General features: G+C 43.2%; 1 protein-coding gene across 6 annotated transcripts in view; it reads left to right on the top strand.

The window, feature by feature from the left end:
* Window positions 1–14,812, top strand: part of dcun1d4 (DCN1, defective in cullin neddylation 1, domain containing 4 (S. cerevisiae)) — a 163,613-nt gene that overhangs the window by 2,309 nt on the left and 146,492 nt on the right. For 5 of the 6 annotated variants that reach the window (XM_072389980.1, XM_072389976.1, XM_072389981.1 and 2 more), the window contains 7 exons: window positions 72–160; window positions 243–313; window positions 1,043–1,134; window positions 1,291–1,399; window positions 1,590–1,694; window positions 1,786–1,888; window positions 1,987–4,097. In XM_072389980.1, coding sequence (XP_072246081.1) covers window positions 72–160; window positions 243–313; window positions 1,043–1,134; window positions 1,291–1,399; window positions 1,590–1,694; window positions 1,786–1,888; window positions 1,987–2,042 — 625 coding nt within the window. In that variant the 3' untranslated portion in view covers window positions 2,043–4,097. Of the gene's footprint in view, window positions 1–71; window positions 161–242; window positions 314–1,042; window positions 1,135–1,290; window positions 1,400–1,589; window positions 1,695–1,785; window positions 1,889–1,986; window positions 4,098–14,812 lie in introns of those variants that run through there. The other variant, XM_072389977.1, reaches the window with a different exon arrangement.

Raw genomic sequence — 14,812 nt, 5'->3', positions numbered from 1 at the left:
TGTCAGTTTTCCAATAGGAAAAGTCTATATTGCTGCTTGGCAAATTGCTAAAACAGCTTTTTCGTCCGCAGTGTTTTCAGAAAACACGAAACGTCACAAATCCGTGAGGAGGAGACGTTTTCCAGTAAAAGATGCTTGGAGTGGTTCTACGAATATGCAGGTGGGGCGTCGTTACACTTTCTCGTCGTAGTTACATTTTAGCCTCACATGCCAAATTGATGCTGTGCGTTCATTTAAACAAGGTTGTGACGATGTTGTGGGTCCAGAGGGCATGGAGAAGTTCTGTGAAGACATTGGAGTGGAGCCAGAGAATGTAAGAAGATTTTTATTATTATTTAAACAAGTTGTGCAGTTTGGTTGAATTTGTATGCTCCCTGCTGGCTTGCTTTTCAGTGTTTCCTGGGGGCTGCCAGTTATGCTATGTTAATAGGCTGAGACACCTTTTTTGGCATAAAAAAAAAAGGACTAGTCAAATATAATTTCGTCATCCTCGTGGCACTTGAAGGTCACTGTGTAGTTATAGAAGAACTTAAAGGTTTGTGAACTCTTGTCATTTAAAAAGATCCAGTACTCTCATGCCTATGCTTGGTTTGTTATTCCTCACTTTTATGTTGATTTGGATGAAAATGTCTGCAGAATGAGAACATGCAAATGTAAATTTTCATGGTCATTTATATATAGATAATCCTATTTGTGGGGAAAAAAACAGGCAGCAATGGTCTTCGCCTTTGCAGTGCAGCCGTGCACACCATCGTTCCATGTTCTCCTTATGGTGGACTCATTTACACTAATATTAGCTAGGGGATTGAATTTCTTGATTATTTTAGTTCTCTCTTTATTCTCTTTTTTAGTACTTGTGTAAAAGTTTGTTTTGGGCTCATATTTATGCAAAATTACAGAAAATTGTAACCTGATTTTCAAACCCCACTGTACACTCAGTCTTTGTTGCACTGGTCACTGAGGTCAGACAAAAATCTGGCGAGGCATGTCCTCTGCCAAAGAATTTCTGCAGCTACTCTTTTTTGTTGTTGTTTTTGTCCAGGTGGTTATGCTGGTCCTTGCTTGGAAGCTGGATGCTCAGAGTATGGGATATTTCACCCTGCAGGAGTGGCTGAGAGGCATGGGCTCATTGCAGTACGTCTACCACTTTGTGTCCTTTTTTTTAGCCTTTAAATGCTATTTTTGAAAGAGATTTCATTAGCTTGCTGTGTTTTCTCTGCGGCTGGTAGTTGCAGTAGAGTTGGTGGTGAAATGTGGAGCACGTCTGAAGTACTTTTCTGCTGTTGTCAGGTGCGATTCCACAGAGAGGCTGAGGAACTCGCTAGACTACCTGAGATCTGTCCTGAACGACAGCACCAGTTTTAAGCTAATTTATAGATATGCCTTTGATTTTGCTCGGGTGAGTCAAGCAGGTTTTTTTTTTTTTTCCTCTACAAGAAAGCTTGCATACATGGCATTCCATGTGATCTAGTTTAAACTGAACAGAGGAAAAAAGTCCCTGGAAGAGTCAGTTACACAAGATTGAAATTCTTGCACCAGTTAACATTTTGCATCAATTTAATTAAGTCTCTGGTGTTTTGATTGGACAGGAAAAAGATCAGAGGAGTTTGGACTTGAACACAGCCAAGTGTATGCTGGGACTTCTTCTGGGAAAGACGTGGCCTCTGTTCCCAGTGTTCAATCAGTTTTTAGAGGTAAGCATGTGGCATCGATTTAGCAAAAATGCCGAAGCTGTGGGGGACACGTTGTAGTGTTAATCTGTGGCGCTGATGTTTTGTTCCCCAGCAATCAAAGTACAAAGTCATCAACAAAGACCAATGGTGCAATGTTTTAGAGTTCAGCAGGACAATCAACCTGGACCTCAGTAACTATGATGAGGACGGTGCCTGTGAGTGACTGTTTAGTTGTACAAAGAAATGAGACAACATAGAGCTTGAATGAATTGCTATTTCAGTAACTGTTCTCTGTGTCATCCTGTTTTGTCAGGGCCAGTTTTGCTGGATGAGTTTGTGGAGTGGTACAAGGAGAGACAGATGTCATAGCTGCCGACGGAAAATGGGAGAAAAAAATTTCAACTGTGACCACAACAACTCTGAGTATCAACAACCAATATGTAAACAACACACACAAAAAAATGGTAAAGCAGTGACAGTGCTTCCTGATAAAGGACGGGTTCGGGCTGTGGGTGGGCGAGAGCGGGTGGGGGGTGGGGGCTTTGGATTGGTGTGTGCTGCCCAGACTGCAGGTGCGGAAGGCTGTCATTGTGGAGTTATGCTCCCTACCGAAGTTGCACAGTGGGTAGCCTTGCAGCAATCCCCACGGTGACATGTCATATTGCTGTCTGTGTTAGGATGGAAACAAAACGGTATTGTGTGGGAGAACCACTCCTCACCCCTTGTCTTCAGCACAGAGAAACCAACAGAAATGACCTTTCATGCGTCGTGTTTGAGTCTTAAACAGGGTCGCTTGAACCCGGGCACACTTAAGTATTATATACCTGTGCAATGAACTTGAACTTGAGCTTCTCTGGACAGATGGCACTAACTATTGTTTTTTTTTTTTTTTTGTTTGGTAATACTTAATGAAGCACACTGTGTCAAAGGGTTGATTGCAGGTGTCTGATGCCTGTGCTGTTTACTCTCAGTATGTGCCAGTTCTTACTCGCTCTCCAGTTTGTGTTCCTTCATGCTGTTTTGCTCATGCTAGTCCCCCTGCAAAGGCTTCAGACCTCATAACACCAACCAAATCAGCATTGCTGCTTACTAACTCTTATTACAGTACAGCGGTGAGCCACTAGTGCTCTGATCAGCATTTATTGGTCTTATGACCAATTTATGTATACACGTTGTGTAGGTAAGAGTATTATTGTGCCTCAAAACATGAAAGTCACTTTGTGTGTGTCCCACACACATACCAACAAAAACCCAAATGTATATACACATGTGAGAATACATGGAAAACATGCACACACACACACACACGCACGCACATACGAGTGGTCAGGGATTATTTCAGGATGAATTCAGACTGTTTGGGCTGTGTTATAAGTTAACATAGAGCTAGATGGTGTCCATTTTGTCTCAGTATGTGGCATATGTTTGTCTTCCTTAGTCTACTGATAGTTTCAGGTGTCCTCTTACCAGTAGCATCTCTCCCAACACTGACAGTGTTAATATAACTGCAGTGGAACACCAGAGACCTTCTGAGGGTGACGTCCTTTAAACTAGTGAGGTAGGTTTGCTGAAAGCATTTCTCTGTACCACCTGTAGGATGTAATCAAAACAGTGGACACTGACAGTTTGGAGCTGTGTGATGATGCTATGACGTTCTGTTCGCCTAGTGTAATGTTCTTGTAAACACATGAATAAATTTTTTGTCTTTGGCTGTGATGTGATGCTGAACTGTCAGATTTACTATTTGCATGCATGCTCCAACAGAGCCTTTTGTGAATGGAGGAGATTTTTTGAAAACATTTTTCAAACATGTTTTTGTTTTGTACAGGAATTTGTGCACGTGTTTTTTGTGCTTAATTTTACACACGCAACCATGTTATTTTATTTTTTCTAATGAAAGAACATGATTGTGTCTACTTAGACCTGGAACACACCTGTAACCTCATGGTGGAACAGGAGTTCCCTCCTGCATTTATCCCATCTCACTCATCTTTATACAGAGTGTAAGCCCCAGCAAGCTGCCGCCACCATGTGGAGAACCGTTTTGTTGATCGGAAGTGCACACCGCCTTTGTTTTGCATCTCTTGCCATCACGCTCGCCGTCACGATACTCACAAAATACACCTTGAAATTAGTCATGAAGATTATTCTCTTCAGCATTCGTTAAAATCCACTATTTCTGAGAACTCCACAAACACCCGTCGTTGTGATGCAGCCATCAAGATGAACTCTAAGATTTAAGTAGTTGTTGGATTGCTTACCAAATATTGTGCATAGATCAATGTTTTAGTATTCTCCCATGAAAATGCAGGAGGACGAACGGCCATGTCCCAACTGTATATATGTATGTAAACTAAGTGTCTACATGTCTGTTTTCACTATAACCTATGTCTATACACATAAATAAAAGGGTTTATTAACTTATTACTGGCTTGTTTTGAGCTCTTTAGTGAGTAGATTGTCCTAAAAACGAATATTTCATGTCATGACTACAACTCTTATTTCTAGAAATGATCAGTCTGTCTTTTTGAAACACCGGTTTATTTAAGTCATTTGATAAATGTTTGAATGATTTGCAGCCATGAAGGTTTCTCATTGTAAATTTGTTTGCAGGAAGTCATTTAAAAAAAAAAAAAGAAAAGATTTTGCTGAAGTAATACAAACATAAACGATAAACATGAAATAGTCAACTGTGCTTTGCAACAGCTTCCCACAATTATTAGTTTGTTTAATTTCTATCTCATTATATGAACTCTACAATATTTCATATTGTCAAATTTAGGACTGAACAATAATCGCATTAATTTCTAAGTGTTTAAACATCACTAAAAGACATGTTTGAGGAATAATAGACTCCCAAGTTTTTCTGATTTATGTGAAAACAGGCCAGATTCCTCTTTGTCACTGATGGGATCTGTTCCCTTCACACTCCTCGTTTCTTACTGCTCTGTGGAGGTCTCAGTGCAAGCCCCACTCAGTCATCTGGTAGAGGTGTTTCTGGAGTGGGAGGTGGAGCCTCCTGTGGTGCCTTAATGGCTCTAATGTTATGCTTCCTGTAGAGGGGTATTCCATACAACAAATATCCAGCATCTCTCTCATCTACTGAGCCAGAGGCAAGACGGACTTGTTTTAATGGCTGTTTAGACAGGACTTGGATGTCCTGTTCAAAACTGTTGCTATTTTGTGGACCGTGGCCATCAAATGAAGGAGATGCATCCTCATCCAGGTTTGCTTCCCACGTTCTTCTCTGAGATGCCATGTTTTTTAAGGCACCGAGGCCTCTCCTTGCTTTGTTGCCCTCAGACACAGACACTGACACCTCATGTGTTCTGCCGGGTGCGCTGCCAACCGTGTCGAGAGCATCATATGATGAAGGAGCAACCCTTCTGGCAGGAAGTGACGAATATTTGTGTATCACTGTCCTGCCTGAAATACCACTGCCTTCCATTATTTCAGCGATGCTTACACTGCTGGAGGGGTCAAGAGGTGAAGATTTTGGCTCTGCGGGTGGAGCCTGGCGCAGAGGCGTCAGTGCTGCATTCACACTTGTTGGTTTGGACATCGAAGGGTTGGACAGATGACGACCAACACCAGCCCAACTTATCTCACGTGGAAGGTCCACATCTGCGTAAGAGCTCGACTGTTCAATCCTTCTTTCTGTCGTTCCATCTAAGGTCATTCTTGGACTGATCATTGGCTCAAGACGTGCATGCATTTTTCCAGTTAGCATTCCATCCCCTGTAGGCCTTTGTTCTGTAAAGTCCATAGGTTGACCCCTGCTACTTGGGGTGAAAGAGTTACTAGGCACCGATGAAGATTTGATAATTGAACGCTTATAGGGGATCAGATAGTTGTCTATTCCTAAAATATTTGATGGGTGTAGGCTTTGTTTTGAATTGTCAATTTCATTCTCACTGCAAGAAGATGGAGAACTACTTGGCGGTGGTGATGGAGCCTTTATGCGCAGAAACCTTTTGATGCGTGGGACACCGGCACTCAGGTCAGGAACACTGTGGGATATCGTCTCATCTTCGCTGCTGCTGCTGCTAGTGGAGGAATGAGGCCGTTGCTGTGGTGGTGTAAAAGGAGCCTTTTCAGTGACTCTAATAGGATGAGGACCAAAATCAACCAACATAGAGTCAGGCTTTGACTTTTCTTCATCTTTTACAAAGATGTTATAATCTTCTGTTACTCTGTCTTTGACGTCTGCTGAGGTGCTGTATTTATCCAGCTTTTTTGGTGTGGCAGAAACATTCTCTGATTTGTTTTCAAGGATTGAAGATGAGTCTGTGTGGATTATTTCATGCCTTCCAACAACCCTTCTTTTTAGTCTTGCTCTTCTGCCTGAACCACTTTCACTGCTGGAAGAGTGCGGGGAGTCAGGTTGGGATGATGACGGCGAACCAGGAGGTTCGTTTGCATGTGATGTGATTTCAAGGTGCTTTCGGGAGCGGGAAATGCCAAGTTTCATTGTGGCCCACTTTTTCTGAAGGTCTGAGGGAATCTGGGGTGTTATGGGGATGGTGTCAGGCGTCGGTTTGTTGTCATCTGTAATAACTGTATACCTTTCTAATTTGACGGGGTCTTCCTTTGGACTGCGAGAAATGTATATCCCTGGCATTTTTGGATTTTTTCTGAACATCTTCTCTGAAGCCACTAATGTTGCAGTTACTCCCATCTCTACTTTAGCTTTGTCTCTTTTCTCATCCTCACTCTCACTTGTGGAAGAGTGTGATTCAGACTGTTGAGAATCCAAAGACTTGCTGCTGAGAGCCGGATGATGTTGCAGCAGTGGAGCTTTGATATCCAAACGTCTATTAACCTGGGGTATAAACCCCACATGGCCTCTGTCTCTCTTTGTCACAGGTAGGTCCTTTGTCTTAACATCACTTTCATCACTGCTGGAAGATGACTCAGGAGAAGTTAAATGTGCTTTGATATCCAGACGCCTTTTTATATGGAGGTTGCTGCTGAAACCCACTTTTGGCCATTGTGGATTTGGATCTGTTGATGACGTTACTGGCTGGTTGTTGAAATGTCTTATACCCTCGTCTTCATTTTCTGAACTGCTTGATGAGTAACTCAGACTTTTGTAAGCTTTTTCGATCTTTCCTTCCTGTATATGACTTGTATTCCCACCACTTAATATTGACATAGGTAACTTCTCAGAACTCAGTGAAGGTGCTCTGATATCTAGGCGCCTCTTAACGCGAGGAATATATTGAAGATCAAGACCAGGCCACGTACCGTTTGGATCAGAACTTTTTGTTTTGGATTCTTGAAAAGGGAGACTTCCAATGTCCAGCCTCCCTGGCCTTTGATTCCCTGTGTGGCCAGTTGTTTCATCCTCACTGTCACTGCTAGCAGATGAATCAGAACTTGGTGAAGGTGCTCTGATATCGAGGCGCCTCTTGACACGTGTTGAATGCCCAAGATCAACAGCAGGCCACTGGTTTTCTGGCTCATGACTTCCTGTTTGAGGTGCTTTAACAGGAGCTTTTGACACGTATAATCTGTCATTCTCTTTTTTCTGGACTGTTGTTTCATCCTCACTGTCACTACTGGAAGATGAATCAGAACTTGGTGAAGGTGCTCTGATATCGAGGCGCCTCTTGACACGTGTTGAATGCCCAAGATCAACAGCAGGCCACTGGTTTTCTGGCTCATGACTTCCTGTTTGAGGTGCTTTAACAGGAGCTTTTGACACATGTAATCTGTCACTCTCTTTTTTCTGGACTGTTGTTTCATCCTCACTGTCACTACTGGAAGATGAATCAGAACTTGGTGAAGGTGCTCTGATATCTAGATGCCTCTTAACGTGAGGAATATATTGAAGATCAACAGCAGGCCATGTTCCATTTGGATCAGAACTTTTTGTTTTAGATTCTTGAAAAGGGAGACTTCCAATGTCCAGCCTCCCTGGCCTTTGATTCCCTGTGTGGCCAGTTGTTTCATCCTCACTGTCACTACTGGAAGATGAATCAGAACTTGGTGAAGGTGCTCTGATATCGAGGCGCCTCTTGACACTTGTTGAATGCCCAAGATCAACAGCAGGCCACTGGTTTTCTGGCTCATAACTTCCTGTTTGAGGTGCTTTAACAGGAGCTTTTGACACGTATAATCTGTCATTCTCATATTTCTGGACTGTTGTTTCATCCTCACTGTCACTGCTAGCAGATGAATCAGAACTTGGTGAAGGTGCTCTGATATCGAGGCGCCTCTTGACACGTGTTGAATGCCCAAGATCAACAGCAGGCCACTGGTTTTCTGGCTCATGACTTCCTGTTTGAGGTGCTTTAACAGGAGCTTTTGACACATGTAATCTGTCACTCTCTTTTTTCTGGACTGTTGTTTCATCCTCACTGTCACTACTGGAAGATGAATCAGAACTTGGTGAAGGTGCTCTGATATCTAGATGCCTCTTAACACGAGGAATATATTGAAGATCAACAGCAGGCCACGTTCCATTTGGATCAGAACTTTTTGTTTTAGATTCTTGAAAAGGGAGACTTCCCATGACCAGCCTCCCTGGCCTTTGATTCCCTGTGTGGCCAGTTGTTTCATCCTCACTGTCACTACTGGAAGATGAATCAGAACTTGGTGAAGGTGCTCTGATATCGAGGCGCCTCTTGACACGTGTTGAATGCCCAAGATCAACAGCAGGCCACTGGTTTTCTGGCTCATGACTTCCTGTTTGAGGTGCTTTAACAGGAGCTTTTGACACATGTAATCTGTCACCCTCCTTTTTCTGGACTGTTGTTTCATCCTCACTGTCACTACTGGAAGATGAATCAGAACTTGGTGAAGGTGCTCTGATATCGAGGCGCCTCTTGACACGTGTTGAATGCCCAAGATCAACAGCAGGCCACTGGTTTTCTGGCTCATGACTTCCTGTTTGAGGTGCTTTAACAGGAGCTTTTGACACGTATAATCTGTCATTCTCTTTTTTCTGGACTGTTGTTTCATCCTCACTGTCACTGCTAGCAGATGAATCAGAACTTGGTGAAGGTGCTCTGATATCTAGGTGCCTCTTGACACGTGTTGAATGCCCAAGATCAACAGCAGGCCACTGGTTTTCTGGCTCATGACTTCCTGTTTGAGGTGCTTTAACAGGAGCTTTTGACACATGTAATCTGTCACTCTCTTTTTTCTGGACTGTTGTTTCATCCTCACTGTCACTACTGGAAGATGAATCAGAACTTGGTGAAGGTGCTCTGATATCTAGGCGCCTCTTGACACGTGTTGAATGCCCAAGATCAACAGCAGGCCACTGGTTTTCTGGCTCATGACTTCCTGTTTGAGGTGCTTTAACAGGAGCTTTTGACACATGTAATCTGTCACTCTCTTTTTTCTGGACTGTTGTTTCATCCTCACTGTCACTACTGGAAGATGAATCAGAACTTGGTGAAGGTGCTCTGATATCTAGATGCCTCTTAACACGAGGAATATATTGAAGATCAACAGCAGGCCACGTTCCATTTGGATCAGAACTTTTTGTTTTAGATTCTTGAAAAGGGAGACTTCCCATGACCAGCCTCCCTGGCCTTTGATTCCCTGTGTGGCCAGTTGTTTCATCCTCACTGTCACTACTGGAAGATGAATCAGAACTTGGTGAAGGTGCTCTGATATCGAGGCGCCTCTTGACACGTGTTGAATGCCCAAGATCAACAGCAGGCCACTGGTTTTCTGGCTCATGACTTCCTGTTTGAGGTGCTTTAACAGGAGCTTTTGACACATGTAATCTGTCACCCTCCTTTTTCTGGACTGTTGTTTCATCCTCACTGTCACTACTGGAAGATGAATCAGAACTTGGTGAAGGTGCTCTGATATCGAGGCGCCTCTTGACACGTGTTGAATGCCCAAGATCAACAGCAGGCCACTGGTTTTCTGGCTCATGACTTCCTGTTTGAGGTGCTTTAACAGGAGCTTTTGACACGTATAATCTGTCATTCTCATTTTTCTGGACTGTTGTTTCATCCTCACTGTCACTGCTAGCAGATGAATCAGAACTTGGTGAAGGTGCTCTGATATCTAGGTGCCTCTTGACACGTGTTGAATGCCCAAGATCAACAGCAGGCCACTGGTTTTCTGGCTCATGACTTCCTGTTTGAGGTGCTTTAACAGGAGCTTTTGACACATGTAATCTGTCACTCTCTTTTTTCTGGACTGTTGTTTCATCCTCACTGTCACTACTGGAAGATGAATCAGAACTTGGTGAAGGTGCTCTGATATCTAGATGCCTCTTAACACGAGGAATATATTGAAGATCAACAGCAGGCCATGTTCCATTTGGATCAGAAATTTTTGTTTTAGATTCTTGAAAAGGGAGACTTCCAATGACCAGCCTCCCTGGCCTTTGATTCCCTGTGTGGCCAGTTGTTTCATCCTCACTGTCACTACTGGAAGATGAATCAGAACTTGGTGAAGGTGCTCTGATATCTAGACGCCTCTTGACACGTGTTGAATGCCCAAGATCAACAGCAGGCCACTGGTTTTCTGGCTCATGACTTCCTGTTTGAGGTGCTTTAACAGGAGCTTTTGACACGTATAATCTGTCATTCTCTTTTTTCTGGACTGTTGTTTCATCCTCACTGTCACTACTGGAAGATGAATCAGAACTTGGTGAAGGTGCTCTGATATCTAGGCGCCTCTTGACACGTGTTGAATAATCAAGATCAACAGCAGGCCACTGGTTTTCTGGCTCATGACTTCCTGTTTGAGGTGCTTTAACAGGAGCTTTTGACACATGTAATCTGTCACTCTCTTTTTTCTGGACTGTTGTTTCATCCTCACTGTCACTACTGGAAGATGAATCAGAACTTGGTGAAGGTGCTCTGATATCTAGACGCCTCTTAACACGAGAAATATATTGAAGATCAACAGCAGGCCACGTTCCATTTGGATCAGAACTTTTTGTTTTAGATTCTTGAAAAGGGAGACTACCAATGACCAGCCTCCCTGGCCTTTGATTCCCTGTGTGGCCAGTTGTTTCATCCTCACTGTCACTACTTGAAGATGAATCAGAACTTAGTGATAGGACTTTGATATCTAGGTGCCTCTTGACACGCGTTGAACGCTCAAGATCAACAGCAGGCCACTGTGTGCTTGAATTAGGGTTTACTGGTTGAGATTCTTGGATCGTCCTTGTTTTGGTTTTTTTTTGTTGCTTCATGTAGTCCCTTAGTTTATCTGCACTCTCATCACCAGAGAATGAATCACTCGGTGGTGCTGGGGCTCTGATGTTCAAACGGTTCTTTATTTGTCTTCTTTTGCCATTGTTGTGTCCTGCTTCTCGGTTTTCTTCTTCACTGCTGGAAGAGGATGAATATGTTGCAGCTGGTGGCATGGGTGCAATTCTCTTCCTGGTTTCCCCTTCAGCTGTAACCAGACTGCTGTTTAACTTATCCCTCCCACCTTTCACAGTGTCTTTTTTGCTTTTGCTTCGTTCTGGCTCCTCGTCACTGTCACTGAAGTCAGAGGAAAAGGAGCCATCTTGTCTCACTGCTGGCTTTTTTGAGTAACGTGTGGGCTCATCCTCACTGATACTTGAACTGGAGCTGGAGCTTCTTATATTTTTGTCTGAATTGGGTTTTACAACTTGTTTTGAATGATTGAAAGAGCCCAACACACTAGACCTTTCAGATGTACTTTGAGGAGAGTCGCTGAATTCAAACAGTTCCTCGTTGTCCTGTGAAATGTCAGCATCTGTTGGTTCTCTGTCATTTGTATTTGGTGACCAGCCTGCGGAAGAAAGTCCAGGAATTTCACTTTTGCCCTTTGTGGAAATTTTTGGAACCTTTACTTTTGTAGCTGCAGAGAATTCAGCTCTCTGTTGAAATGAGTCTTCTGCCAGCTGAGGAGATTTGGGAATTGCGTGGTCTCCCCTTGTCATTTGGTCTTTTGATTCTTTTTCAGATAAAGAAGAATCGGAGCATGATGACATGCTTGTCCTCTCCTCCAGCTCAGCAGGATCTGGGATGTGTTCAAACTTCACATTGTGGTTGTGCCGTACAGTTGTGTCATCTGAGTCACTGTCATCACTCTGTCTATCCACTGGACTGCTCTGTTGTAAGCTGTTTTCACCTCCTGCATCTCTAACTGTTTCATATTGGATCACTGCATTGGTTCTAATGTTGTTCTGATCCTCACTACCTGCAGTATCATAATAATGTACGTCGATGTCTTCCCCATCTTCTATCGTGGTGAATGTGACCCTTCTTTCCCTGCATGGTCTTATCTCGTCTGCTTCCTCAGCATTGGAGAAGGCTGTGTTATCATATTGCCTTTGTTCAACAGTAGCAACAACGTTGGTTGCAGGAGGGGTTTTCTTGGTGGTGATCCTTTTCCAAAGCACATCAACACAAGGCCTCGCCAGGACTCCAAGGATAAAAGCTATCAGAAATGTGAAAAAAATAGACAGACACACAGCCAGAGCCAAGTCGGACTGTGTAGTTCTCTGGTTTCTCTCTTCAGCTATCCTGTTTGAGGTGTGTGGTGGGATTATCTGTCGGCGGGTCCTGGGAAGATTTGATTTTCTTGCACCTTCTATTTTACTAATTTGGAGGTTAAAAACAGACACAATTTGATCTTCTTCAGACACACATACATACAATCCTGTGTCTTTCTCTGAGATGTCACTGATCACCAGACCATCCTGATGCTGGCTCCCAGATGCTTGACCACTAGGGGTCCACCACACTGAGTCTACAAAAGAGACAATGTCACGGTAGGAGTTGGACAAACATACATTATTAAATACTGCATGTATGTAATTCTTTGACATAATTCCCTGTTTTCTCTGATTGTTTTACCTTGTGCAGAGCAAGATAGCAGTATCTTAGAGCCACTATAGACTGTCACATCTCGGTGGAGATCTGGGTTTTCTTCAGTGCTTGAACATTTTAGGTCCTCCTCCCTCAGCTGTCGGAGGTCTCTGCCTGAGAGGATGGAGGGGAAAACGCAAACCACGGTCCAGGCCTGCAGCCCTCTGCTGTTGTCATAGGCCATCCGCCTTCTTAGACTACGCATGCTGCAGTCACACTGCCACCTGTTTCCACCCAGCCTAACATCTGTTCCAATGTTGCGCAGCGTGAGGTACGTCAAAGGATGGAGGCTGGTCAACATGTTGAAGCGCAGATCGAGGACCTTTGAGAAAAACACAAAAACAACCTATAACTGATACTATACAAGCAATTAGATAGACATCTATCACAATTCAAAAACACACTCATTCGACATTGCTATTCAGTTTGAGAGTATTTTCCTAAAAATGATAGATAACCAAGTCTATCGTTGGCATACTGAATATTCTCTACATGTTCTTTGAAGTTAGATTATTAAGGCCTAATTAGACATCAATACCTGTCTCAAAGAGAAACTCCTCAGCAGCAGAAGCCAGTCTTACCCTGAGCTGGACTAAATCCTGGAACATTTGTGGTTGGAGATGTCTGATGAGGTTGTGTTGTAAGTCTAGCTCTTTGAGCTGTCGAAGGTGACTAAGCTCTCCTGGTCTCAGGATTGAGATCCTGTTGAAAGAGAGCTGCAGAACCTGTAAGGACTCAATGCCATCCAGACCTTAATGACAGAAACGAAAGGTTTCATCAGGACTCAACGTCATGAGATCAGGGAAATCTATAAAAAGCTTTTTATCAGGGAAATGTACAGGGAAATGCACAAAATGTCCCCTCTGCATTCAACCCATCCAGGTTGGAACGTGTTGACACACACACATGCACATGCACAGGGTCACACACTCATGGAGACAGATGTTTATACTTAGCTATGAAAACTGTTTGTTTGGAAGTTTTCTGTATTTTGAATGCCGAGATTATAAAATATGAACAATAGGTCTCTCTACCTGTGATAGGGTCTCTCTACCTGTGATAGGGTATTGTGTAAAAATGTCCAGATCAAAATGCAGCTCATCCATGGATAATGAATCCAAATAGTTTTTTGTCTTATTTTCTTAGTAAGCACTTTAACAATGTGACCACTACAACTGGGCAAACAGTTCAGTCCACCGTCTCCTCCATTTCATTAGGTTGAGACAATCTCCCCGAGACGACTGGTCTGAAACAAGGCGCTGTGGGCCTGCACTTCATTGAGGAGGCACTGAAGGTTCTGTGATCTGAATACCAAACAGCGTCAGGTCTATGACAGTCAACACAGCGCTGGAGAGGTAAATGGGCTGCCTGCACGTCCTTTCCGAAGGAAAATAGTCAACACTAGTTTTCTGAAAAACACATGTTCAGACGGTGATAAGGAAAACATGTTGATGCAGGGGTAAAGATAAACGCTGGGTTGCCCATTTACATCTGTCTGTGGCTGGGCGTACAGTGCCATTATCTTGGAAGGTTCAGTCATTTCGGGCATGGAGCAAAGTGCTAAAGATGAAAGATATCAGTGGGAGGGTTTGTTTATATCAGAGAATCCTATGTATGCACACGCCTCCAAGATTCATTCCGCTGTGGACTATGGAGTAGACCTAAGGCCAGCCCTTTAAAGGTAGCATTTGTGACCAATATGTCCTGAGGTTGGCTTATCTTTTCACAGTGACTCATAGACATTCTTCAGTTACATTCTTATGGGCAAATAAAGGTGTACAGTCCAGACAATGATTGAGTATTTGCATTTCACATTCCTTTATACATTTAAACTACTTAATCGATACCACTGATAATAATTGACTACATGGCCATAAAAGAGCTGCATATTAATGTTATGTTGGACCACTTTTAGCTTTGGCATTTTACGAGGCATCATTTTGATGATTTTGTTAACAGCTGCACCTGACATTTGATTAGATTATGTTTTTAGATTCTTACATTGCACTGACTTCTTTGGCAATTTATGGGTATATGACTACAATATATTGCACTGACTCACCCTCTGGAAGTTGTTCTAGTTGATTCCTCTCAACAGATAGCAGCTGCAGGGTGGGGGCCCAAGTCAGGCATCCCTTTCCACTCCAAGTTCCCAAGCGATGTCTGAGATATGGACCCCCAACATTTCTCTCTATGCAGAGAGATAAGTTTGTGATGCTGTTGTTTCCCAGCCATATGCTCCTGAGATTATGATGTGGACGGTGAAGTGTTACAGCGGTGAGGAGGTTATGAGACAAGTCTAGTTCTGTGACAGAG

This window comes from Leuresthes tenuis, unplaced genomic scaffold (genome assembly GCF_036924035.1).
Source record: "Leuresthes tenuis unplaced genomic scaffold, fLeuTen1.0.hap1 SCAF_7, whole genome shotgun sequence".
NCBI classification, from domain to species: domain Eukaryota; kingdom Metazoa; phylum Chordata; class Actinopteri; order Atheriniformes; family Atherinopsidae; genus Leuresthes; species Leuresthes tenuis.
Note: the sequence above shows the minus strand (reverse complement) of the source record. Positions and strands in the feature narration are given on the sequence as shown.